General features: G+C 39.6%; 1 protein-coding gene across 2 annotated transcripts in view; it reads right to left on the reverse strand.

Annotated features, from left to right (window-relative positions):
* The window catches only part of METAP1D (methionyl aminopeptidase type 1D, mitochondrial), a 48,589-nt gene continuing 21,262 nt past the window's right edge, over positions 1–27,327 (reverse strand). The window contains exons 2-11 of one of the 2 annotated variants that reach the window (XM_071747354.1): positions 22,758–22,980; positions 21,490–21,656; positions 18,973–19,122; positions 15,487–15,635; positions 14,760–14,802; positions 10,881–11,044; positions 2,326–2,423; positions 1,790–1,837; positions 829–907; positions 404–687 (exon numbers count right to left, since the gene is read on the reverse strand). In XM_071747354.1, coding sequence (XP_071603455.1) covers positions 609–687; positions 829–907; positions 1,790–1,837; positions 2,326–2,423; positions 10,881–11,044; positions 14,760–14,802; positions 15,487–15,635; positions 18,973–19,122; positions 21,490–21,656; positions 22,758–22,818 — 1,038 coding nt within the window. In that variant the 5' untranslated portion in view covers positions 22,819–22,980 and the 3' untranslated portion in view covers positions 404–608. Of the gene's footprint in view, positions 688–828; positions 908–1,789; positions 1,838–2,325; positions 2,424–10,880; positions 11,045–14,759; positions 14,803–15,486; positions 15,636–18,972; positions 19,123–21,489; positions 21,657–22,757; positions 22,981–27,327 lie in introns of both variants that reach the window. The other variant, XM_071747355.1, reaches the window with a different exon arrangement.

Genomic DNA, 27,327 nt, shown 5'->3' on the forward strand with positions numbered 1-27,327 from the left:
TTATTGGTGTCCAGAGAAGCACGCATCCCATTTTTAATAATTTTTTGTGCTGTGCAAAGAGAAATTATCCCAGGCAAGAAGGGGGACAGCTGCTGGCATGGCTTGTGGAGGAACAGACTGCTGTCTCCGCCTGACACACCCAGGAAACTTTTTTCCATCCTAGCAGAACCTGGGAAACAACACTGTGCTAATCTCAGAGAAGACAAATTTACTCCATAGGTCAGATATAAAGGGAGAACACTATGTTCTGCTGTCCTCTGAGCTACACTTAAGACCGTGTCATCCAATAAGTGTTTGTCCTACACAGGATTTGGAATAGAGGGGACACACTCTCTGCCCCTCGCTTCAAATAACCTAAATCCTTTGCACTTGCAGGCTGTGCATGGATGCTTCCACGGTCACAAAAAAGCCAAGGGACTTTTATTACTCACGAGGTAACACACAGAAAGGACTACATCCAGTACCGACCCCTTAAGTTCTTTTTCTGTCCCCTGCAGTGACTTATGCAGCACCCATTCCCCACAGAAATTACAGAAAACTCCTCTCTTTCCTGAGTGAAACTGGAACTCCCAGAAGCACAGCGAGTCCCTCCACTCCTTGCTCCATCTTTAGGCTTCTTCCACCAGTTTAGAGAGGACTTCTGCTCCCTCTGAGGTAATCACAATGGTATGTTCAAACTGTGCTGATCTGAAAGGCACATGTAGAAGTTATTAGGGGGAAAACGCATACACCACACCCATAAAAAACACTGTGACTTTTTTTTTTTTTTTTTGCCTGTCAGTGATCAGTTCCAAGGCTTAGTATAGATCAAAAACTAAAATTAGGTACCTTTTATTGTCCACAGAAACTACCGTCCATTTATCCTTCAGAATCTTAAATTCGGGGGATCCTTCCATTATTATGGGCTCTGCAATGATAAAACCAAAATGTATATGCACTACCATGCAGACTGCACAGCAAGCAAGAAAGGGAGAGGGGGTCCCAGCAGGTAGTTCCCCTTCTGCACAGGTCCCTTCCTCCCTGGGCCGCCACTCTCTTGCAACACTAAAAGGTGAACTAAAGAGGAAGACGAAATATCAAGGTAGGAAGTTGCCCATTCCTCTTTTGTAGAAGCAGGGAATTTTAATCAAGCTTTAATTAAGACCCCGTGGATAATAACCAAAGCACTAACCGCACTTAAAAACAGCAGATAGTTTTAAACATTTGAATTTTTAAAACAGGCTTAAAATGTTCATTAAATCAGCAAAACAACAATTTTCTTATTTCCCTCTAATTGCCGCGCCATTTAGCCACACAGCGAGAAAGAGGGCTTTTCCCCCAGCAGCTCTCCATGATTGGTATTTAGCACTTTCAGTCTGCGGGGCGAGGTTCTGACTGGTTCCCGGCGCGGCAGCCCCCAAACCCGAGCAGCAGCTCTGGCAGGCAGCAAATGATATAAGAGCCACCAGGCAGCTCGCTGGCAAACAACAGCTTCGGGGACGCAATTGCATCCTTCTCATCCTCCAGAGCCCGAGTGCGCCGGCTTGCCAAAAATATGCGTCAAATATGTAATTTAATAAGATTTGTAATAAACATTTCATTTCATCTTATCACTTGCAAGCTATTCCAGCCAAGTGGTTCTTAATATGCTTTTTTTAAAATGTTATTTTAATCTGCTTCTTAAGGGGCCAGTGTCGCCGACATCCCTGTATCTGCATGGATATTTCTCTATCCCAGTAAAGAAATGGTATGGATCTGGGCTTCTTTGTGCGTGTTTTTTAAAGAAAAACCATAGCAGAGAGTTACTAACCTATTGTGAACGCCATTCCTTCTTCCATTAACAAATCACTGTCATTGGCTACAAAAGAAAATAAAAATGCGTTTATGGCTGCTGGGATTTTTTTTGTTGCTTGTTTTTGTTTTGTTTGTTTTTTTCCAGTAAACGTAACAAGCACTTGGCTTCAACCCCTTTTTGGCTCGCAGGTCCCTGTGAACCAGAGCACCCGCTGGAAGCGATCCCACCCCGGCAGTAGCAGGACCGCCCCGACGGCAGCTCCTTTCAGGCCGGCTCCGGGGACTTAAACATTTCAGCCGCGATTTTTCATCGCCCCGTCAAAAACTCTCCCGGCCTGGTAGGGGGGTGAGGGGGTTCGGAATCGCAGCACACGGCGGAGGAGGGGGGAGGCGGCCCGTGAGGCCCAGCTGCCCCGACGACTCCGTTAAATGAGCGATTTATCCCCAGAAATACCCGCGCGGCTCTAAGAAAACGAGGCAGGGGCTGCCCGCCAGCTTCCCAGAGTGGAAAGCCCCCCCGGGAGGCAGCGCGGGGGAGGCGGGGCCGCTTACCGTGGTGCCACACCTCGGGGTGCCCGTGGAAGTACGACCCGATGCCGTGGCCGACGAAGGAGGGGCAGACCTGGAAGCCACCCCGCTGTGCCACGTAGCTGTGGGGCAAAGAGTACGCCGTGAAGGAGTGTACTCCGACCACCAGTTCCACCAGTCGGCCCCGGCTTCATCCCCAGTGGTATTACTGCAAGCTCCCCTCCCCGGCCCATAACCAGGTCACCGCATTGCGCCTGCTCCCGCAGACATCGGAGCCGGCACCAGTGAGACATTGTTAGGTTTCAGAGTTAACTTACCTGCCAGCAGAGGCTGGTAGCTCCTGTGCCGGCCCTGCTGTCTGAGCAATAGGACAGAATGCTGTCTGTCTGGTACCCTTTTCTATAAGCCCCATGGGCACATAGAATTTTAAGGTGGGACAGCTAAATGGCAGCCAAGTCCCACAGCTGAGGCCCCAGCGTATCTCCAGCCACAGCCTTCACTGAGTCCTCCCGAGGTGCTGAGCTGCCTGCACCAGGCTTCCTGCAGGAGATGGAGGTCCTGCTGCTGACAGGGAGATTCATAAACCCTACCACTTCCCTTTGGAAATACTGCAAACATTCTGTACTAAAATGTATTACAACCCCAGCAAACATGTTCATGCTAATTAGCGATGAATTTCTAATGAGCCCATCACCACAGCAGCAAAACCAAATCATAACAATTATGACATTTCAGTTCTTCCTGAGAGATTTACCCTGCCCTTCATGGCCTGCCTTGGGGAGCAGCATCTCCAAGAGCTACCTGCAGGGACACAACCCAGCACCTACTCCTACCCATGTTGGGAAAGTCTTATCCTCAGTCCTAAAAATAAGAGGGCCTAGGGAAATGTGGGCTGTCCTCTGGCTGCTAGGCCACCCCATGCCTGCAGGCTTCATTCTCAGGCTCTACCCTTACTCCAGCACTGGTGGAGGCAGTGAGGGAGATGGTGATTTGAAACAGCTCAGCTAGAAGGGCTGCCCACATCCAAAATAGAAATGTGTAGAGATCTGGGGGACATGGAGGTGGATCAGAAGTGACCTCTGTCCCATGCTATTTCTAAAAGCAAACAGGAGCAAGACAGGAAAGTACGTAGCCTGGAAAGATTCCACCTACAACATTAAAAGCTTAATTTGTTTTAAATCAAGGTAGGCACTTAAAAACTTAAAGTTTACCTACAGTTACACACTAACAAATGCTTTCTCAGTCTGACCGCAGGCAAAAAAGTAGAAAAGTTAAGAAACCCAAATGTGTAAACTCTCACAGAAATTGAACTTTGACACAGAAAGATGCGTCCAACCCCATGGGGAGACTAATGCAGGTGCAAAGTGGCCTCAGCTTGCTGCACAGTGATCCCTTTGCACACCAGGCTTCACAGTGCTCACTCCAGTGCCTGTGGGTGACTGCCCCAGAATGTAATGCCAACTGCAACTGAGGGACATAGTTTTCCACCAGAGTGAAATGGCAGTGAGATAGACCAAGTTGGGTCACTGAATGCTGCAGCCTTCAGACCTCAGGAACACATTTTAACAGGATTTGTATAATAACTTTTACCTACCCACCACCCAAAGACCCATTAAACTTCTTTCATTAATTCTGGAGTAGAATGGGAATTTCAAGTTTAGCTGCCCCCAGACTCTTAAGTACTGGCCAAGATGGTTACTGGTAAGGCTAGGAGTTTGTTTATAGTCAAAGTTCAGGCTTTTACCTTAAATATCACCTAACACAGAAAAAAAAATAATGAAGGGTAAGCCTTACTAGCAATGGGAAAGACTTTCTCTGATTTCTATCATGTCACCCTCCTCTGGGTCAGAGACTAGGCCTGCTGACTGTGACAATGCTAAAGGCCAAGGATGAAATACAGGGAAGTGTGAAGAATTAGAAAGCCAAATTACTCATAAACATACACAAACCAAAATGGAATATGTCTGGTGACCAAGCCTAGAGCAATATAGATAATGATTCCCATACGGGTGAAGTGATTCTCTGGAGATGGGAGAAGCCATCCATGCAATGTGATAAGCTTTTATTTCACCTTCTTCTGCAAGTCCTTTTGCAGAAGCCTAAACAATCCCACGGACTAGTCACGATATCCCTGGCCACTGAAAGGGCACGATCAACTTTTGAGATGTTTTTGATACATTCTCTCCCATGAACAGGGGAAATTCTCACCCCAGCTCTCAGGTGGTGACCAGGAGGCTGCCAGTGGCAGCAGCAGCAGCTGTGGGGTGGGCATCAGGCACATGAGGGCTGGGGCACACCAAAGGCATTGTTAAGACAATACTCCATCTTCACACAGTGAAGGAAGTGGTTCTCATGTATTTCAGGGGTGAGTTCTACCACTTGTTTGTCAAGCAGCTTGAAAATTACTCTGTTGGCATCAGTATTACCGTGGTTACTGTGAACAAAATAGGGCATCTTGGAGAATACAGGACTTTGAAAACTACACTGACAGGAGCCTGTGATCCACCTGCCACTCTTCCCACTTAGTATTGTCTACATACAGAGGTTGGGTATTCTTTACATAAAATATTATGTGGCCAAATGAACATGAAATGACATAGAGAAAACCTGTGGTTTAAGTTGCAGGTATGAAACCCAGCCATCTTCACTTTGGTTTTAGTATTTGCATGTGCTTCAGAAGCACCTTATGTGGAATTTCACTCCATAACCACTAGCTTTACTTTGGAGTACTAAAAAACCTCTACTGAGCTTTTACCTCCTTGTGGAGTTAAACCACCCATCATAAAATAAGAAATCTACTAACCCAGCTGCAACTTGCAAAGGTAATCCTGTAAATGTACATTTACATGTTGGCTGTAAAGACTTTGAAACAGCTTTGGGAAGAGTGAATTAAAGTGTTTATCTTGGTCAGCCTCTTTCAGCTAGGATTCCCAGTTTGTGGAATCTGATTAAAACCTGATTAAAAGAACTCAGAATGCCATGAAGAAGAGCATTTCCACACAAGTCTGGCATTTGCTGCTGACAACAGCTCAACATTTTGGTCTCCCAGTCTCACTGCTCAGCTCTGGATCTGTAAGCAGTGGCCTTTCTTTTCAGCTGTCCCTTGAAGGCAACCTTACAGGAGTGCATCCCCAGCTCCATGCACTGCTCCTTGCAGACAGGCAGTGTAAGATCAGGCAGCCAGAGGAGCCCTGATTGCAAGGAGGAAGCCAGTGATGCTGAAGGCAGGAGTCAACACAGCTGAGCTGGGCTGCCTGGCATCTGCCTTGGGAAAGGAGAGCTGCACCACTGTGTGGATGTGCCAGCCAGACAGGTCCCTTCTGCTGCAGGCATGCCTCAGCTGAATCACTTCCAGAGCAAAGGCTGAGGTGGCAGAGCCATGCTGCACCATCAGCATCAAGGAAAAGATAGATTCTTCGGAATAACCATTGCTAAAAATACCCAGTGACAAATTTATCATCCCATTTTATTCTTATATTGCATGCTTGGGCAGAGGTGAATTGGGATGGATTAAAAGCATAATCATTTAATGAGCCCAGTACTTGATTTTATGTTTTGATGCCATGTGTTCCAGCCCAGAGACTGTGGAGTCAAGTACCTGCAGTACTGCTCCTCTTTTGCAGATAGCAAAGCCAGCCAAAGTCTCTGGTGTCAGAATGGACCAGCAGCAGCCCAGCTGGTAAAGGAACATCACTGAGGACCAGGCTGTCCACTTAAGCCCATAGCCAGAGACTTCTGAGTGGTGGCATCATGCTTCTGAGAGTGGACAGAGACAGGACAGTTGGGTGTAGGTTCCTTCCTGAGCATCTTCTTCCCATGTTGCCAGATAACAGCTAGTTCTCTGAAAGGAGGGATGATTGTGGGGACATGCATTGCCATCCTGCCAGCAGCCCAACAGGGAAATTGCCACAGAGCAGCAACAGGCAGGATCGACTCTCTGCAAAGCTCTCCCTGATACTCTGGAGCCCTCCCTGAAAAGAGATCTTGGGTGAATGGGATGAACTCTTCCTGCTAAGAAGCTGAAAAGGAGGTTGAAATAATTTCCTTAGGGGGCTGCCCTGTGCAGATAGCCTCTGGGAGTGTCAACAGGCATCCCAGCGCCAGAAGAAAAACCATCCACCCAGTCTCAGGACTGTAACTTATCCACCCTCTTCCCCCATTTGTTTTGGGTTTTGTTTTGGTTTTTAGGGGGGGAAACCTCAAAACTAACATTTTCTTTTTCCTTTTTCCAAATACTGTCACTTTTTCCACAAGGCAGCTCTGCCCTTACTGAAGAAAAAAAGTGAAAAAAAAATCCCATTTTCAGCACTGGTAACAATTGCCTGTCTGGGCTCTCGGCAGCACAAGGGAAGAATTTGGCTGTGATGAGATGGCACAGACTGCTCTGCTGCCCTGGCTGAGCACCCTGGGGACCTGATCCCCAGCTCAGGATCCCCAGCTCAGGATGCCTTCCCTGCAGTGCCAGCTTCTCTTCCCAGGGATGAAACTTTACCAGCGGTGGTCTTGCAGAGCAGGATGACTTGAGTGGCTGAAGTTGTTAAACAAATCTTACACATCTAAGCAGTGAACATGCTTGGGAAACACTGAAAGCAACAACAGATCTATGAACTGCTTTCTTACATACTGATACGAACACCTTGGGTTTTTTCCAATTAGAAGTAATCATGTTTTTCCTAGATACAGTGTTAGGGAAATGTCCACTGAACAGTGTATTTGCTTTTTATTTTTAAAATACTTGAAAACAGCATAAGCCTAGACTAGATCAGCTAGTGATAAAACATATGTTTTGAACAGTACCATTATCTCATTTGAGAAATTACAAAATTCTACTGAGCAAATACTAAAGTATTTTTCTCTTAAATAGTAATTCTAGACTGAGGGAATGCACAAGTTCTGGGATTCCCTATAATGACAATAAATGTTGAGGTATAATTAGTAATATTTTTGAAAGCCAACAATTGTTTTTTGAAAGAAAGGTACATTTTAGTTTCAAACTGCAACACAAATTACTGTATTTTTCTTACAATAATGCTGAACTTTTATTTGAGGTTCTCTGTTACTGAAAACAGACATGATGGATTGAAATAAAAGATAATTTATTGCAATGCTTACTTTCAAGTGCAGAGAGAAGCAGTGTAATTGTAATTTACAGTAGCTGTCAAGGAAAATCTATCACAGATGACATTAAAATGACTTATTTTGCCTGAGCCACTTATTGTTTAAATGTGCATAATCTGATAGAAACAGATTTTTAAAAAAATCTGCTTTATATTGTTCTAAATTAATATCAAAACATATACTTATGAGTTAAAACATTTTAAACCATTAATACTTTCATCACTACTATTTTTTCCTACCAGTTGGAAATCGGTTTATTTAACAATATTGCATTTATGATTTTTAACTCTCTACCCTCACAACAATTCCACATCCCTAAACTCACTGTCTGGAAAGTAGATTTCAAACTAGATTTGCTTCTGTCTGGAAGCGAAGTGCCAGGAATGGTGGAAGGAAATGGAACATAGGGCCTGATTCTGTTTCCACTAAAGCTGACTGAAGGCTTTGCCACCACCTTCAATATGAACAGGTTAGCAAACATTCCATTTTTTCTAAACAAAGTAAATCACAAATCTATGCAATTTTTTATCTGCAACTTATAGCAGACGGGAGAAGGAACTGCTGGCTGTGGAATACTGTGTCACCTGTCAAGCTTCCATAACAAAGACTATATTAGAATACTGAACACAAATTTAGCCCCGTGACATAATTCTTCTCAAACTTCTTGTAGGAAGGAAATATTCTGATTATTTGTGCCTAAGATACATTCTGCATATCACTTGAGCACCTTTATAGAAGTACAGATCAAAGAAACCTTGACACGTTTCCGTTCTGATGGGACTAAATGTTTTCAGCTTGTAGGTTCTCATTCTCAGATCTTTGTATCTAATGCTCCTGAAACTTAAGGCTTTGAGGATGCATGTATCATACATGTCTCTCTGCATGAAAATGCAAAATGATGAATAACCAGCCACACGGCTTCACCAAAGCAAGGCGATCTTTCAGCAGAGGCAGTGTTAAAGTAGTTCTAAACAAATCAGCACATTTAAATCGGCGACAGGATAAAATCTTGAGAGATAAAGTTAATGACCTGTTATTTCATAGGCAGCTTTGAACAGCTACTAGCTTTGATTAATCTGCTTTTCAAAGGGGGTGCTTACTATATATTTATACTTTGCAAGTAAACTGACCTCGGTACCAACATAGCAAAAATCCAATGTCACATTCAATTCTATTCTTTTTTTTTTTTTTCTTTTTTTTTCTTTTTTTTTTTTTTTTTTAATACAGCCAGAATTAATGTAGTGAATCTGTAATGAAATGCATTATCCTGCATGGAGATTTATCAGATTTTCCAACTGAATGCCATGCTTTGCTAGCACTAGCTGGAGTTCACCTGCATGTTGGTGTGGCGTGTGGCTCTTTTTTGTAAAGAGTTAAGTTGAACACAAAAAAAGGGAACAAAGGTCAGCACCCAGCCGCCACTTGAATGTGAGATTTTTCTTTTTATTCCCCTTGATGTATACTAGGCTCTGTGTTATTAGTCTTAATGATGGAAAATTGTAGTGTTGATACAAATCTTTTTTTCAAAGTAGTAGGCGGGAGCTCCATTTGTTAGTAAGTTTTTTTGTGACTAAAAGCCACGGACAGTACATTTATGTAGCAGTAAAAGGCCTAGATGCTCTTTCCATAGCAGAGCTAATTATTCCTACTGTGACCTTACTGATCTACCCTGTTCCTAGTACATCTCATCTGCACGCCTGTTCCTCTGTGTAGATGGTGTCAGAGAATATGAAAAACCCTATAATGAAACCATTTTCATGATGGAGAAAGGCTACTGGAGTTGCACTTGCTACAAAGAGGCTCAATTATATGAGTAATTGTGATAATTTTCTACATTCATAGCCTTCAATGGGGAAAAAAGAATGAGAGCCACAAAGGAAAATTACTTTAACAAGAAAGTACAGAGAGTAAAAATGGAAGAAGAGACAAAAAAGGGGAAAAAAATAACCAGAAAAAAAGTTTAAAAAATAGATCTGGAGGGAGGAATAGCAAGACAGGGAGAACAACAGAAATGCTCAAAAAGCCTATGTGCAGCTGTGTTGCACAATTAAATTGAATTTTTTTTTCTGCAGTTGATGAATGTGACTACTGCAAATGTGCCTCTGTAGTTAGCTATCATTTGTTGTTCCGTGACAGGAAAAGGATAATTACCTCTCAGAGAGAATCAAAGGCTGACATGCCCTTTAGACACAGCCATGAATGCAGAGCTCGATAGAATGCTTGAATAAGAATCCAGTGTTCTGTGCCCCCTTCTACTCAAGAATAAATTTTGTTAAAATGCAAGAGCACCACCAGTAAATTTGTTGAACCCTAGGTGTTAAAAAATATGAGGTGCATCTATCGACTCATCCCATTTGCAAAAATAAAACTACATTTTGAATTCACTTCTATTATATTCATGGACAGTAAGATAGTGAGATATGCATTAAATTTCTTTTCCCAGTAGGGGTCTGATTCAACATTTCCTATGAAAGAACAGAAAGACACTATCCTTTTTCTCTGGGCTAGTTAGCCTATAATTTAAAACTGTCAAAAACACAATTTTATACAAAGTCTTCAATAAAAGCTTCTCAGATATAACCCAAAGAGGTTTTACTAAAGTTTGATTCAGACTCTGTTACAATATTTTTAAAGCTATAAATACATCTAACTGATATTTTGCTGTTCTCTTTTTTCCTTAAAGTATTTGAAGATTTACAAAGAAAAAAAAAGCACCATCCTTTTAAGGTGACTAAGCCATTCAGCTTTTAAGTAATCAGAATGCATTCAGTAGCATGCTGGAACCATTAATAGTCCAGGGAAGTGTTGCTTAATGAAATCTATACAATATATGTATTTTGGGTTTTTTTAGCAAACATTTTAAAATAATCCATAGGTACCTTCAAAAACCTGCCTGCAGAAGATGAGTCATGAGTGCATTTGTGTGAAGGCTAGAAGAGATGCAAAATAGGGAAAAATCCCTGAATGTGAGCTCTTTTTTTCCCTGTGACGTTAGCATGTGCTACTCTTTGTAAGATCAGAAGCTCTCCAGTTAAATATTTTTGTACATTTAAACAAAGAGACTTATTTATGTTGACTAATTCCTTTGTAACGTTCGTTATTGCTACACAATGAAAACAATGTTTTCTAAACTTCTTACATGGTTAGACAGATGTGGTGTAGTTTCACACACAAATAAAAAAGAAACAAAACCCACAGCAATTACATCTTAATTTAAATCTACCTTATGAATATCTTTGACTCTTTCTACAGCTATATTTGCTGACCCTAGTGTAATTCACTTTAAAAAAAAAAAAATCTTTTACCCAAGGAAAAACATTACAGCTTGGCAGTTCACATACTGATATCAGACTGAAATGATGGTTTTGAATCATAAAACATGTCATCAGCTTTATACCAAACCACCAATAACCTTTGTCCCACTTGCCAGCCCTCCCTTTACTTGTCAATGTAAGGCTTACCTGATTGTGTTTCCAATTACAGAGATGGGAGCCCCTGGTCTGCAAGCTGCAATTGCTTCATCTCTACATTTCCTGGCAATCTCCACTAACTTTTGACCAGATTTATCCACATTGCCCACCAAAAAGGTTTCAGAAGTGTCACCATGGTAGCCATTGTAATACACCTAAACATATGCAGAAATGTAAAGACATTTTCTTGTTTTCCATCCAAAAACAAATCTCCTTAGTTAAATCCATTCTTTCTAGGAATGAGCTTTGCACTGTAATGGACAGAACGCATGTAAGCTGCGTTTGCATTAATGAGACTGGAAAAATGAAACATTGGAGAGAGAAAAAAAAAAACCCATGAACGACTGCAAGGTGCGCAAAGGTTGATAATTAAACATTCAAATGCAAAAGTTGTGCCTCTCTGCCCAGCAGTGCCCCAGAAAATGACTCTGCTCAGCTACAGGGCATAAGCTTAGCAGGGCTGCGTGCAAGAAGATGGTTTGGGGCTGTGCATGGGCTGAAGGGGGCTGAAAGTGGCTGTCAGGTGCCCACCTGCCCTGGCTGCCTGCCCCTGCCCCAGGGACCTGCTGGCACCCACAGGGGATGGGTGTCAAGCCCACGGGTGTCTGGCAGGGAGAGCTGTACCTCTACAGCCAGCATCTCCTGAGTGATCCAGAGGGAGCCCCACTGAAGCACGGACCAAATCTACATCCCACCCCTCCCCTGGCTGCACACCTCACTTTTAAACTACAAGGCATTGACATTGGATTTTATTTCTGATTTCCAGCGATGACTTTTTAAAGAGAACAAACAATGTTCTGGCACCACAAAGTTTCATGTGCTGAAAGTGTGACATCTTGTTGAATTAATTACATGTTTTTTGGTTTTCATTTGTTTTTAATTTTTTGGGGGGATTCTTTTGTGGTTTTTTGTTTGTTTGTTTGTTTTTGACATTTCATAGGTTCTAAACCTCAGATCTCCAGAAATTCTCTGCCAGGCACAGGAAACCCTGGCTCTGCACTATCGAGCTTTGCAATACCATTAAAATGGGGTTTGCAGCTCTGCAGTATGGCAAGCAGGCACATAATTGTGAGACAAAGCCAAATTTCCCTACAGAAAGACAAATTATAATGGTGCACAGATTTGGTCTTCTAAAACACTTCCCCCTCCCCTAAAAAGTGGGCGACTGTCCTTCTAGGACTCTTAAGTCATCAAACTTAAAGCACCAAACTTCTGCCACTGGCCAGCTATTTCTGAAAAACACACTCACATTATTTTTGGTCAATTCCAGACCAAAAAAAAAGCTCAACCTGGCTACAGACAGTTTACCCCAATGCCAGGTTTGTGTTCAGGCTGAGATGTGAAGGAAATGCAGACAGGAGCAAGGGACATTTTAAAGAAAGGTGAGTGCCAGCAAGGGTCCAACCGTGCTGCCACAGCTACAGCAGAGAGGGGCTGCAAAATCCTCCTCTGCACCTTCCTCTGCCAGTCCAATATTTATAATTTAATGCCCATTGGGCAGATTTTAACCTAGATAGTTCATATTTAAACTGAACTACCTTAGGTTTTTTACTAGTTTCTTTTTTTACTAACATTTTCAGCTCTATCAAGTACAATGCACAAAATCCTAGCATAAAACATCATCACCCCAGAAAAGCAAACACAGATTAAAAACACAGGAGAGCATAATACTGATATTATTATTATTATTACTGAAGCCCATCAACTGCAATTATATATTATTGACGTTAATAAACTACAACCACAGCAACTCTAACATACTAATTCCTTAAAGAGCAATGAAAGAAACAAGTTGTAAGAAATTTAACCTGGTAATGGCAGGCCAAAAACTGCACTATGCTGTCCAGTCATGGACAAAGCTTTTGTTTCTACATGAAAATACATTTTATAAGCTACATGATTCAAGGCAATAAAACTTGTATTTAATCTATGAAATTCTAGCATATTAATACTGCAAAAATGGATTGATTTTTTTTTTCAAATAATGTGTAAATAGTGTGAATTTCTTCCACTTAATAACCAGAATATTATTTAATAATGTTATGGAACTCATATAAATTAGTAAACAATTTGTTGTGAAATATTTGCTTTGATTTTTATTATATCGACCTGTGAAACATATCAGTTTTGCTCATTAATGATAAGCTAAAATATAATTAGCAACACTGCAAAATAGTATTTTTTTCCTTAGATATTCTGAAACTGAGAAATTATCAAACACAGCAGAGCTTAGTTATAAGCAATAAAAAAAATCTTTACAGAGATAATCAGCAATTCCCATCTTTGCAGGAATCTTTTTAATTCACTGAAATGTAATTTTTTTTTTCTGAGACAGAAAACAGATTAAAATATATCTTCAAAAAGATCACTAGCATTTAGTCTGACATTATTTGTTAAGCACAACACATTAATATAAAAATGCTTGGTTTAAGTTTATCACATAAAGTATCTGTGATATGAACCTACACCTTTTTGTGGTTTTTTTTTTTTTAAATCTAACCAGTCATTATTATCCTGACAGATAAAAAAAACAAAGAAAAAGAAAAGGAAACCAGATGTTAACTCCTTCACTGTTGCAAACAGATTTAGTCTAGTAAAATGAGCAAAGCTACAACCAGTTCACCAAAGGAAAAATACAGGCAAAAAATATATTTTAAAAACAATAGATCACACTGTGTAAGCCCAGTAGACAGAATTCTACAATTAGAAAGTATGGGCATGGGGAAGAATTCAGTAAGATTGAAAAAAAAAAAAACAGCAAACCCAATTCTGGATACCACGTGAAAACAGCCACTGACCCTATTTGTAATAAAAAAAATATTTTAGAAATATTGAATCTCATGCTCAGATGCAGGTCTGATGGGGATTTCTTCCCTTCTGTATGAAATTTGGGCCCATGAAAAACAGTATCAAGTTACAGAGAGCTTCTTTAATGCTTAAAAAAGCTCATTTTTATGAGATGTTACTCTCTTGTATGTGACATATTATTGCAAAATAACAGTAGAATTCAAAAGATGTCTGTGCTTGTATTAGAAATAAAGTGCACTTTGGGAAAACAAAAAAATGCACAGTAAAAAGAAAATAAGCTTCTGCAAGAGAAAGGTTTTGTTTTGTTTTGTTTTTTTCCTAAATGAAACAAGAATTAGGTTTCACGTTTCTGTACTTGCTCCTAAGCAAATGCAGACAGTGTTTATTTAAATAGCTATAATTGACCATTCTCTGGAAATATTAAGTCACAGCTATATCACACTATTTCTGTTTCTGTGCAAAAGGTTCAGGGCTTTTATACCAGAAATGGAACACAACACTACCTTCAGGGATTTTAATAAATGTAGGGAACACTGCTAGCAAAAGAGTTGCTGTCCAAATAGACTGACATACACAGGCCAATGTAGCCTCTAATGACAGAGTAAGATAATGACAGGCCCCACTCAAAATCAGCAGGAAGAGGAAGATCAATCTTGGCAGAGTGAAGGAAAAATGCTGGCTTTCTTCATGTTAGCTCATCTCATACATATCTATCTTCAGCTGCTGCCCAGTACTGTGGTGCTCTGCATTAACTACACAGTGGATCAATAACAATTACACCTTCTCAAAAACATGACACATAGCAGGATTGGGTTGACATTTCACTTAGGCCAACATTGATCTCAGTGCATCTGATTCCAGTCCTAAATTCAAGTCAGGCCTGGGTCTAGCTGGAATAAACACACCGTTAAAAACAAAAAAGGAAACCAGCTGCTTGTGCCTTGGCTCAGAAGTAAACAGCACATCCATCTGTGCATCCCCCATCTCCAATCCACTATTCTTCCTGTTGCTACTAGTGATTCTAAAGTTGATCAAAGACTATTTTTTATATGAATTACTCACCGTGACATCAATGTTGATAATATCTCCGTCCTGAAGAGGTCGACTGAAAGATAAATAAATAATAAAAAAATAATGGTGACAGACATTTCGCAACAAAGAAAATATAAGAATAAACACCTAATGGCACATTCATAAAAAATCAGGGGTAGATATTTTGTGATGGAGGAAGGCAGAGGCAAACAGAACAACCATTTTTCATGTTCAGTTCTCACTATTTAGAGAACAAGCGCAGCTGAATATAAAATAGTGAGAAACAACTACCAGAAAAAACATACAAACACCTGAAGAATCCACCATTATATTTATTCTTTTTCTCTCACTAGGGTTCATATTTTACTTGGTGAGTAGCTGAATGTATTGCAAATAAAAAAAAAAAAAAAACACACATAAATTCAAATCTGCTTATACCTCACCTTAAACTCATTTTACTGGAGGAAAAAAACCCCAGACTCTACTGAGGATTTTTTTTTACACACACTAAACTCTAACAGCGTTATGCTTTTTTTTTTTTTAACTGTCTAGACAAACGGGTTAATACTTCTTTTTCTACTTCACATACATTTCTATAACATCTATCAGCATAGTGTGGTAACATGATATGCATCTGCAATAGGTTTACAAATGACAGTTAGTTAAGCTGAAGTATGTTCAATATTAAACATGATTTATTAATTTCAGTTTAACATTTTAATTCCTGGTGGTAAAATGTATATTATTGGGGAAATACCTGTCAGGAATACCATGACATACCACGTTGTTTACAGAAGTACAAACAGATTTTGGAAAACCTCCATAGCCCAGAGGTGATGGATAGGCATTCTGTTTGATTATTTCATGATGAACAATGGAATCTATTTCTTCAGTTGTCATGCCAACCTAAAACATCAAAGATAACATTCTGTTAAAAAAGCAAAGATAGTTTCTCATATTTACTGAATGTGATTACAGCCAAGGGTTTCAATGAAAATTTGGATGCCTCAAGTATGCTTCTTTGCTATAAACCACCGAAGTGTCTGATATACTCTATTGATATAATGGACTTTTTTTTTTCTTTTTTTTTTTCTTTTTTTAAGAGAAAAAGCATGCAGTAGAAACGAGAACTTAAAGGTTACTAGAAACCCTAAAATACTGCCTACTCCCTTCCCATTCTTTTTTCCACATTTGCTTTCTCAAAGACATCGGTTTTCTGTGGCATCTTGTTTCAGTAGCTGCTATAGAAATGTTTAGTTTCAATGCTTTCAGTACTTTAAAAAACATTACTTTCCCTTTTTATTTGTAATAGAAAGGATCTCAGTTCTTGTAACTGCCCAGTACCTATAACGTACTTATGTATTTCTTGCAATTGTTTTGTTGCAAGTATTCTTTAATTTAATAAAAGATTTACATATTTGGCTTCATATCTTGAGGACTGCCATAGCCTGGATGATCACAGTGAATCTACAAGGGCTTATCCATAATTTTTGGAAATCTTCATTTTTATGCTTGATGTTTTCTAGATTGATCTTTTTCTAATTATTTTACACATAAAAACCCCAACCCTCTTATATATTCAGCCATTTTCCCAGTATCCATGGAGTGGGAAATGCACACGCCTAAAATAACATTCTTCTTGCTTTTCTTGTAGATCATCTCTGTCTCTAGACTGGTTAGAGATGAAAGTTGAAATTTGCTAGAGAAACCTTTCTCATTGAGAAAAAGTGCCTTTGAGGGTTCCTCTGCAAATTGATTTTGATTTGAATGAGTTTTGAGCCTGTAAAATTCATACTTCATACACAGACGCTACAGCGGCTGTGATTTTGGAGGACTTTTTAGTAACAGGTGGAGTACAGGTGGGCTGCAGTGCAGGAGCCATGATCATCTGTGTGCTGAAATATCCAGTGATGACACAGTGGATACAACAAAGTGTACTTGTGTACTCTGCCAAGCATAAACGCAGGACTACTTGCTCAGCTTGCATCTTGTTCAGCATGAAAATGTAGCTGGGCAGATGAGGAGGGATGAACCCACTCATGACCAGGATTTGGGGTTGCTGGCTGTGCAACCCCTGGCTCTGCAGCACAGCCCTAGCACGGTCTGTTCTGGGTACCTTCAGCTACCAGCTCTGGGTACACACAGCTTTGTTGCTCCCGCCTCTGCTCACCCATCATCTTCAGCCTACAGACAAAGTGAACTGCTATGTACCACACTGGGTCCTGCTTGCCACTGCTCTGCTCAAGGAGTGTGGACACTTTTGGACACTCAGCAGACAGACCTGTGCTCTCTGCATGGTAGGCTTACATGCTGTGAAAACTTCTGCTTTTAGCAGTATCTGCTTTACTTTTAAAGGAGATTCCGCCAGCTGGACAATGTTGGGGACGCCCCTACTGTGCACCTCAACCCTTATTTGGAACGAGACAATGTGATGGTCCCTAACAAAATACTTCTGTGCCATAGAATTTGCTGTTTTGTTTCTGAATCTTTTCCTCAAACCCAGTAAATGCTATCACATATAATACCATGTTGTGTTTTAAAGTCTCACAGGCAGTAAATGGTAATATCAAACCACATTCAACTAAAAAGTTGTCCCTCTGCATCTGTGCATTGTAATGCACCTTTGTTATACTGGGGGATGTTACTGCCATTAGCTAAAACACAGGTGAGTGCTGGTTTGGAGGGCTGCGTGCAAGGTGGGTTCAGAAGACAACAGGAATGGGTGGGTGGGTAGATGGGGCTCTTCTGATAAAATAGGAGAACAAGAGTTTACCTTATGAGAATAGTCTAAAAGAGCTTGGTTTGTTTAGTGTGGTGCACTGAGAGCTGTAATAGGTCCTATTACTGTGTGAAGGGGACAGACTCAAGGAAAGGCAGGAAGCTGGCCATGTGCAGTGTCAGCCTGGAAAGTAGAAGACACTCCCTGTCAATGACAGAGGGATGTGGAGCACCTCCCCAGTCAGGAGAGTCTTGCACACACACTTACTGGTGTAAAACAGAGCTCAGCCCCTGTCTGCAGCTTGACCTGGGCAGCAGTCTGGGCACTGCAACTCCAAATGCTGCCTTGCTCCCAGTCCACAGCTCCTGGCCATGTAGTTCTTGCAATACACATCTTTTTTGCTCCGAAACATTTATTACATATACACAGTATTTTGCTACTATGTATGATTTGGCATATACTACAACCTGCCTCATAAGCTACACTGTGCTGCATACATATGTATCTTGCACGATAACAATCAAACAGAATTAGTGAAACACTGCCCTGATTCATAACCTACATTGCACTCTGATCCTTCAGAAACATGTATATGCCCTTAATTTTACACGAGTAAGTCTTCCTGTACTAGAAAATAACCACACATGAAAAAGTTAACCATGAAGAAGCATATGTAAGATTAAAGCTTTAGGCAGTTTTGTTACTGTCCACGTGAGCTCCAGAATTAAAACTCTGGGAGAGTGTGATGATAGCTGAAAGAAAAATGCATGGTAAACTGATAATTTTTTCCCCTTTTAAGTCAATGGCATTGACCTACAGCCCCCATCTATCTCTGAATCTCATAGCCACTCAACCCATTTCACCCTATCCAGTATGCTATTACATGAAATGCCAAGATAAGGCTGAAAAAGCTCTCCTTCATCTGCAAAACCTTGCAGCAGGCTCCTCCTAGTACATTTTGAGTTGGGAGGTATCCCAAAAAGCATATTGTAGAAACATTGTTGGAAACTATGAGGCTTTATTATCGATGCACTCCGGATAATTGTGTGGGATTTTGCAGATGTTTTTTCCCAACAGCAGCTCTCTAATTCGTGTCACACTAGACCCCATGGGAAAGCAAGGGGCTGAAGGATGGACAGGAAGAGAGGAGGCAGCCCAGCCCTTGAGACTTGCACACATGCAGAGTTGGAATGAAGGACATACAAGGAAGATGGGCCATGAAATGAAAGAAAAAACGTAGTGTGAGCCTTATGAGAAACTGATGTGATTTGGCATCATCCCAACAGAGGGAGATTACAGACTGAGATACTAGGCCTGAGTCAGTAACTCACTCTGAGTGCTCCATGGGTCTAAAATACAGAAATTATGAAACAGGCATATCTTAGACTCAATCAAAACTTCTTCAGGATCTAAATTAAAGTTGGGAAAGTAACATTAAGGAAAGCAACAGCAACAACAAAAAAAACCAAATAAGTGAAAGCATAAAACACACCAAAACCTTTATGGGACTTGTGTAATTGTTACCTTTAAGCCCTTTCCAGCCAGAAGCAGGACATGACGGGCCAATTGACAAGCTTGACGAAGCCCTTGAATCTGATCTTCATTCTTAATTTCTATGTCGTCTCCCCAGTCTGGTACAACGCCTGTCGTCACATAGTCTGGCTTCTTTATGTGCTTGGAGAAAAAGGATTGAAAATGAAGATCAGAAAACTGAGCATGACAATGGGATCATTTTCTCAGATACTGCCTCCTGCTTCATGGCAGCTTGCCCTTTCTGTCGTAGTATCGACCTTCCTAAGCCATCAGGGCAAACCCTCAAGGCTGCCTCAGTATTTCTTCCACTGCCCTTTTGAACTTAACATTGCCTGTTACTACTGACTTATACAGTCTGTTAACCTTCCAGTGCTGAAACTCCAGATATTGCAGCCAATTTACAGCACAGACAGTGGCAAGTTTTGAAACTGTGAGAGAAAGACGTAAAACTCTTCATTTTCTTTTGCAGAGTTGCTCATTTTTAAAAAAATGCATCAAAATACCAGATCTGATGAGACAAACATACAGAATTAGGCACAAAAGTAGAATTGATAAATCCTTAATTTCTTGCTCAGACAAAACTCCTGTGAATAAATCGATGCGATTGTTTTTTTTAATAAGAATCATAGGATTTGTGTTTTAATTTAGAGTTTTTACTTACTAATCTAGTTCACATGCTGCCCATCTACACTATGCAACAGTATCTCAGTTCACCATGTCAAGGAAAGTGCAATAAACTTTTTTTTTGCATAGAAAGTTCTCAGCCCTCACACAGAGGTGAAATTTCTGTTTCACTTTTGGGGTTTTTTTGTTGGTTTTTTTTGTTTGTTTTTTTAATCCACAATAATTTATTGACAACTGCACGAACACAATAAACTAATAATAACAGTAGCACCTTGCACAGAGACAAAAATGCACTTTTTCTTGGAGGGCCCTGGACTGTCTCACTGCCTGGGAAAGGGTAAAGGTGTAAGAGTAAAGAACAGTGCAACCAATTAGCTCTAGAAGGACTTGAAATAGGAAGACTACTGGTATTTAATTTCTACTCTGATAAGAAGTTAAACTATCTTCAGTGAATTCACATCAACAGAACTTCAGATTTACATTTCATTCAAATGAATGGCATATCGACCCTAAAAACCATCCTATTACAGTAATCTGGGACTTCATTTAGAAGAAAAAAAAATACATCTGCTGTATTAGCAACTCTATGCTCAGCAGTACCCTTGCTCTTCCCTTGGAGGGCACTTATATAATAAATGCTGAGACCTGACCCTGCTGACCTGTAAGATCTGTTAAGAGAGAGGTCCAAAGCAGTATACACACAAGTCTACATGCATAATTTTAAACCAATATCTTGAAAAAAACATATTATTTCAATATTATTTCTGGCATACTCTGCATAAAGTAATAACATCACCCTCAAGTTTTCAGAGATGACGAATTGGACTGATTTTTAGGTAGCCTGAGAACTATTATCTGTGAAGAAAACTTTTCAATAGGACAACGTATTCCTCCCTCTTTATCCCAAAAGAAACATGTAACACAGAAAAAAGAGGCTGCAAGTTCTACAAGTTTAAAACCTTTGTAAAAATATATAAAGCATGTAATCTGATGTTCACTCTGCACACAGAGCTTCCAGAGCCTGTTAGGTATAGAAGCCCTGCATCCAGCACCTTTATCTGTTTTCCTGTCTAACAACTTTGTAGTATTTCTGTCCCATGGAAATACTCCATATTTTGCATAAGAAATCTATAATAAAATTAAAAGCAAAATTTAAAAAATACTAACACCCATCCTGAAAATCAGAGTTTAGAAGGGGTACATCGGTTTTCTTGTCTTCTTTTGGCTAAAGATACTAAACAGTTAATCTGTATGCTGTAGTTAAATGAAAAAACAAAGCCAGAAGTGGAACACGTTAAAATTTCATGAAAAAGTTCCTTTTGACTATGAAGTAGATTTTTTTTAAAGAAAAAAAAAATGTTGCAAGGAAAAAACCTCTCAGGCACAGTGAAGATGAACTGAGAACACACAGTGGGGTTGTGAGGCAGCTACCAGCAGGTATTTTACATTCTCTTCCTAAATCTGACATAACCAATTAGCAAAACTTCAACAAAATAAAAATATTTTTATAAACAGCTTTTTATAGTCTTAGGCTGAAAAGGACTGAGGATCATGATGATTCCTACTGACTTTTGGTAGGACCATCTAAAATTGTCCAAAATGAGAGTCTGGATACCGAAGTGATAAGACGATTATAATATTTCAAGTCTATACTACAGTAACTGAACAAACCCCAGCTTTAACCTCCCTAATAACCAGATATGCCACTGTGTTTAACATGGTAGGCAACTGAAAACTTCTCTCACCAGCACTCCTCTCTCAAATAACAGACCAAACAACAGGACAGAGATCCAACACAATGTCCAACACGAATACATTTGATCACGCCTGCAGTCAAACTCTATAATGCCTGAAGAGCAGATTAGGTAAAGAGAACTGCATTACCTTAGGAACTGGGTGAGCTGGAGAAACAGTGGCTGGCCAAACTATACTATAAGCAGTATTTCTTTGTCCCTGAAAAAAGAAGCATCTTCGCTGATGATTGCTTGACTGCCTGTGTGGGTAGGTATGATTGCACGAAGAAAAGATTACGTGGGAGCCAGTCACAGAACCTGTTAACAGATAGGTTAAAAATTGTTAATTTTTTTTTTCTACTACCACATCACAAAACAAAGTATGCTAAAAGATGGGCATTATGTAAAACAAACCATAGAACTCATATAGCAGCCAAGGGTACTGCAAATTGTTCCGATCTCGTACCGTTAAAGAAAGATGATGAACACTGACAAGCCAGGAGAACAAAAAAAACCTCTCCAAACATACTTAGAAGCTTTGGGAAATACTGTTTTGGTTCGATGCATGAAAAAGTAGTGTGGATAAATTCCCCAAAACTTCGAGCCAGGAGTGAGGTTCCAAGTGGCCCCTGCTTGAAGCAGTTTGCACAACCAGAAGCTGCACTGTTCAAGCCCTGGGGAAAAGGTAGGGGACAAGAGCAATAATATTTTCAGCTGTGCTTTTGCAGAATTGGTCACAGATTTGAGCACAACCAAGTTAATGTTGTTGATGTCATTTGCACCGTGGAAGGGGGTTCAATTTGTCCTGCTTATAAGGGCAACAGAACAAACTTCAAGCAATATTTTTCATCTTGGCCAAAGGCAATTGAAGGGATTAAAATATTTGTAATTGACTTAGAATATTCAAATCATATTACCACTTAATTCATGTGGGAATTTGGGATGACAGTTCATCAGAGTATATTCACTGCTCAGACATAGCTGTCAGGCAATGACACATTTAGCTCCCCTCAAAGAAGAAAAAAAAAAAGAAAAAAGGGGGAAAAAGGGTACTGAGACCCAAAGGTTGTCAGAGACAGTAAAGCCAAAATAATGCATCACAAAAGATGGTGCTATCATCAAAACTGGGAAACATACTACATTTAGAAGGATTAGTGACACTGTCCAATTAAAATACAATTACATGTAATGCATATTTCCATTATGCAAACATTCTACAATCTAAACAGAGGGGATTTTTGAAATGTAAGTTTCACAATAATAGTTAATCTGCTTCTGAAAACTGTCATATGTATATAAACACAAGAGCAATCTCTTATGTCAAGTAACCCGTAAGAATAATTACTCTTTAGTAGAAAGTGTTTTTGTTTTAAAAGAAGCAACTAAAGATTTTTATACAACAGAAAATATGAAACTTACCTACTATGTATTTTGTGATTATGTAAAAATTACTTAATTTTTTTGGAAGAGTTCTTTCCATATTTGTGTTTTTATTTTATTGTACCTTCCTTTCCTTTGGATGCATTTATCATATCCAAATGCAGAAATTACCCTTCCACATGCACACTTTGCTTCATAGACAGCTCTTTCACAGCATTTCATGATATACAGGAAAATTTAGTTACACACCTTTTTTTGAGCCCTAGAATGAATGAAATAGGCTTGCTTTAGAAATGTTTCCAACTCTACTTGGGAACTCAGTGCTACATTTAGTTACCAATAACTGAAAGGTCACAGAGACTTTTACTCAATATAAGTAAATTTTTACTGTATTTTAAAAACTGTTGATAAGTAACAGGGCAGAGTTGGAAAGTAAGGCTCAGATCAAGCTGTCAGTATGAGCTAGATATCCTCATGGAATTGCCTACTTCAAGAGAGAAGAGAGTGTGTCCATGGAAGTGGAGCTGCCCAGTTAACAGAGGGCTGTATTAGTTTGGTGGTGTTTAAATGGTAATTTAATCAACAGCCTTACCATCTACTGCTTTCCCAGGGTCTCCTTTCCAATAAAAAAAAATCATTGGCCAACTAAAAAACCAAAAAAAAAACCCCCCCAAAAAAAATTGGGGCCATCAAACCTGCATAATGAATAAGTGCATCCAAAACGCTCTCACCACAGCTGAAGGTATTGCAAATATATTTAAAACCCACACTCACTGATGTGGTCAGATAAAGTACATGTGGACATCAATATGTGAACCTATATTGCAGGTGCTCTCCTTGACACATGGTGTGCTGCCCGGGCACCTTGTTTGCTGTGTAAAAGTTTAATTGGGGAAGAAAAGGTACATGTGTCATTGTCAATTACTCAACCATAAAACTCTGTATGTCCCAAATACACACTCTAAATACATGAAAACCAGTTTATATTCATGGGTGCATGCCTATCGACTATCCTACATCCAGAGGGAATGCCTCTTTATTTGGAACAAAATTTTTATCTCTATTATCCTAAAGATACACTGTAAGTGTTGTCACAAGATAACAGGATAATAAGGTACTGTAGTCTGTTTTTATTCTACTAACTACTCATTATAAACCAGATGCATACAAAAATATCTACTACACGAACAGGTGAAATGAAACAACCAAATAAATATCACCATAGTATAAGACTCCTAAAATACACTGCAAGAATTATAAACACAGAGCAACTAAACCTATATTTGAAACATAAAAACTTACAACAGAAAACATTCATCTACAAAGAAAAAAAAAAATTAAATAAAATGGCATTAAAATATAATGAAGTTACTGTTTTATAATGAAAATCTGGATTCCATCCACACACTTCCTTCCTTAAGAAGGCCTTCCTAATATCTCCACAGCTCCTTTTATTTTTTAAGCTCCCATATTCACAGCTAATTCGACATAGCAACATCATCAATCACTGCAGACAGGAACAACTGGATTTATTCTCCAAGTCTGGCTCAGATATTCCCTCCTCCCCATCCCTTACACCTACCAAACCTTCTCTCGGTGCCGTATTTATTTCTGCAACACCAGCGCTCAACCACATCCTTTTGGTTAAGCTTTCTGTGTGTATTAATTACTATAAGACAGTTAATAAATGCTGGATTTCTACAGCTTCCAGGGGAAACTGCAGCCATCAGAAAAAGCCCAGAGTTTGAAGCCGGGTAGCCTTGCAGCACACCAAGAACACAAAGTTGACCCTTTATGCATTTCTTCTCTCTCCCAACAGCACAGCTACGTCACTTGCCACGAGTAACAGAGTATTTGCTATCAGCTGGAATAAGGGGAATTATTAACAGCATTTACTGAATCACATCAGCAGATATGATGTACTGAGCACAGAAAATTACAGACAACTGCTCCTCTGACTCGACAGTGAATCACGCTGTGCAATCTGTGCGCACGCATGTCCTGCCGGAGCCGCCGGATTCCTCAGCATACCTTCCAGACCTTAATTGGCAATAATAATATAAATATCCTCTGTGAGCCTTTGTGTATCACCAGATGAATTTATCGTGTGTGGAAATTACATTTTCTTTTTCTTTTAAATGAGCCAGCCAAAGGGGCTGAATGCAGAATTCGAGTGTGATGATGGGCAGCAGCATTTTAAGTGACTGATTTTGCAGCACAATGTGCCCTATATTTATTAGCCTTTTACTCTAGGTCTATTTTAATTGTTATCTGCTCATGCATGCGACACTACATAATGAAATGCTCCCATTTCACTTACAGAGCAGAGAGTTTTTTATGTGTATTGCTATTAATGACCCTTAATTAAGTTGATTTTAGTAATTTAAATGTGATTTTCCTCTGGTCAAGAAGTATTTTTAAAGGCAGATGTTGGATATGAACTCTCACACAAGCCCTTTTCTAATGCTTCTTGTTCAACAGTTACTGCAATTTATCAGCTATATTTTCAGCAAATGAGGTGTGGGATAGCCATGCAAAATGCTGATCTACATGATTCATCAAACTGACCCTTACCTATCATTTTTGGGGTATTTATTTATGAAAGACTGCAAATTTCCAAGTAATTAGCAAAAAATGTAACCAAAGGATAAACTTCTTGACAGTTCTAAGCTCCAATAAATACAAGGGTATATCTTAAAAAAACCAAGAAATATATTTAACCTATTTAGAATAATTTAGTCATAATATCAACAGAAGCACAATACCAAAAATATTTAAGTAGGGTTACAAAAATTATCATCCAACTGATTTATGAAATAAAATCAACTTGCTTTTGATAAAGTAAACCTTAATATATATGAACAATTAATGACATAAAAAACATTGCTCAGATAATTTTTTAAAAATACGTGATTTTAGATTTTTTTCTTTAAATTTAAAAATAGAATTACCATGGAGATTTTCTTGGCATTTGAAAGTAAAACACTACTGTATCATAACTTCGCTTCTTGTGCAAATATTAATTTTGCTGAAACTCCAGAGCAATAACATTTAAAGTGAGGTATTAAAGATCACAATGATAATAGTATGGGGAATCTAACCAATGCAACTAGGTAAGAATGTATAGCTTTTTTCAGTTAATTGCTAAATGTTCCCATTTTTCACTCCAAAATAACGGCTGTAAAGATAGATCTTTACTTGTAATCATAATTCTGTCTTAATAAAACACTGACTTTGTAATCTCCATGTTGCAAAGGTACACTCAAGCTTCCAAAATAGGATGGAAAAGATTAAAGGTTCCCTCCAATTCTGTGTAACCTGTGTAGCAGAAGAGCAGCTCACATTTCACAAGCAATAACCTGTGCATTTTCTAAAAAAAAAGGGGAAAAAAAAAAAAAAAAAAAGAACAACATAGGGAAATGCCTGAGGCAGAAGTTGAAACTGATTGGGCAAAGTAGAAGGACAAGAGCCCTTGAAATTAAACAAAGGCAAATTCATTCTGTTGACAGATGTTGATTACATCAAAGCCACGAAAGAACTTTTTCCTGTTTCTTTTTTTTTCCTTTTTTGCAACCAATACCTCTGTGTTTCTGTACATTAAGGATATAACGTATCTTAATCAACATAACCCAACGCGTAATAATTTTTAAATTTGGTAAAAGTATATTGTAACGAGGTCCTAACGACAGCCTTCTCCAAACAACAGAGCATTCACATGGTCATGTCTGCATACCCGTGCTGGTCACGCCATCATCAGCCCCTTACTTCCAGGGGTTAACTGCTCTGGCAGCCAAATAAAATACAGAGAGCGCTGTGTAATTATGGAGACAGTCAAAGGGCAGACTCTATTTTGAAATCTATTTGCACAGACAAGGTCTTCCAATTTCGCTTACAGGAAACAAGCTGGTAAAGGGGGTCTCCTCCTCTCCAGATGCTTTCCACACGTTTTTCCCACATCAGGAAATCGTGGACATGGACACCATGCAGCACTGTTTCCTGGATTGCAGGGCTATGTCATTACAAGGAGAAGAGCAAGCCCATGCTCATGAGAAATATTTCCTCCTAATTGCCCATATTAGGGGAAAAGCAAAACCCACAAGGACTACTGAAAATGTGACTAGCAGCAATTTGTAAACAGGACACAGCTACAGCTGTCATGATGGTACTGGAAAAGAGAAAACAGAAATGAAAGGGTAAAAACACTCTGGTTTTAATAGCATGATTGGGGAAATGAAATATTCATCAGGATAGATGTGACTTCAGTTACAACAGCAACACATTGGCAAAAACCTTGAGAACAGCATGCTCATGACTCTACCCTGACAAACTGAAATAGAGACCTGTATGAGACATTATGTTCAAATCGGCATTATTTTATTTAATTATTGAAATTAACTGGAAATCACTTACAGAAGCTGTGTAGTTAATAAAGGCATTAACAGAATTGCTGTTTCCTTGTTACTCTCCTAAGAGCCAATAAAGAAAGTCAATGGCCAAACGCTGACTCAGTCCAGGGGAGTGGAGTCAGCTCCTCTGCTGATACCACTGGGACTCCTCAGTGACACTCAAAAAAAACAAGTTTGGCCCTTCAGGACCAGTTATGCTCCTT

The sequence above is a fragment of the Heliangelus exortis genome, chromosome 6, assembly GCF_036169615.1.
Source record: "Heliangelus exortis chromosome 6, bHelExo1.hap1, whole genome shotgun sequence".
NCBI lineage: Eukaryota > Metazoa > Chordata > Aves > Apodiformes > Trochilidae > Heliangelus > Heliangelus exortis.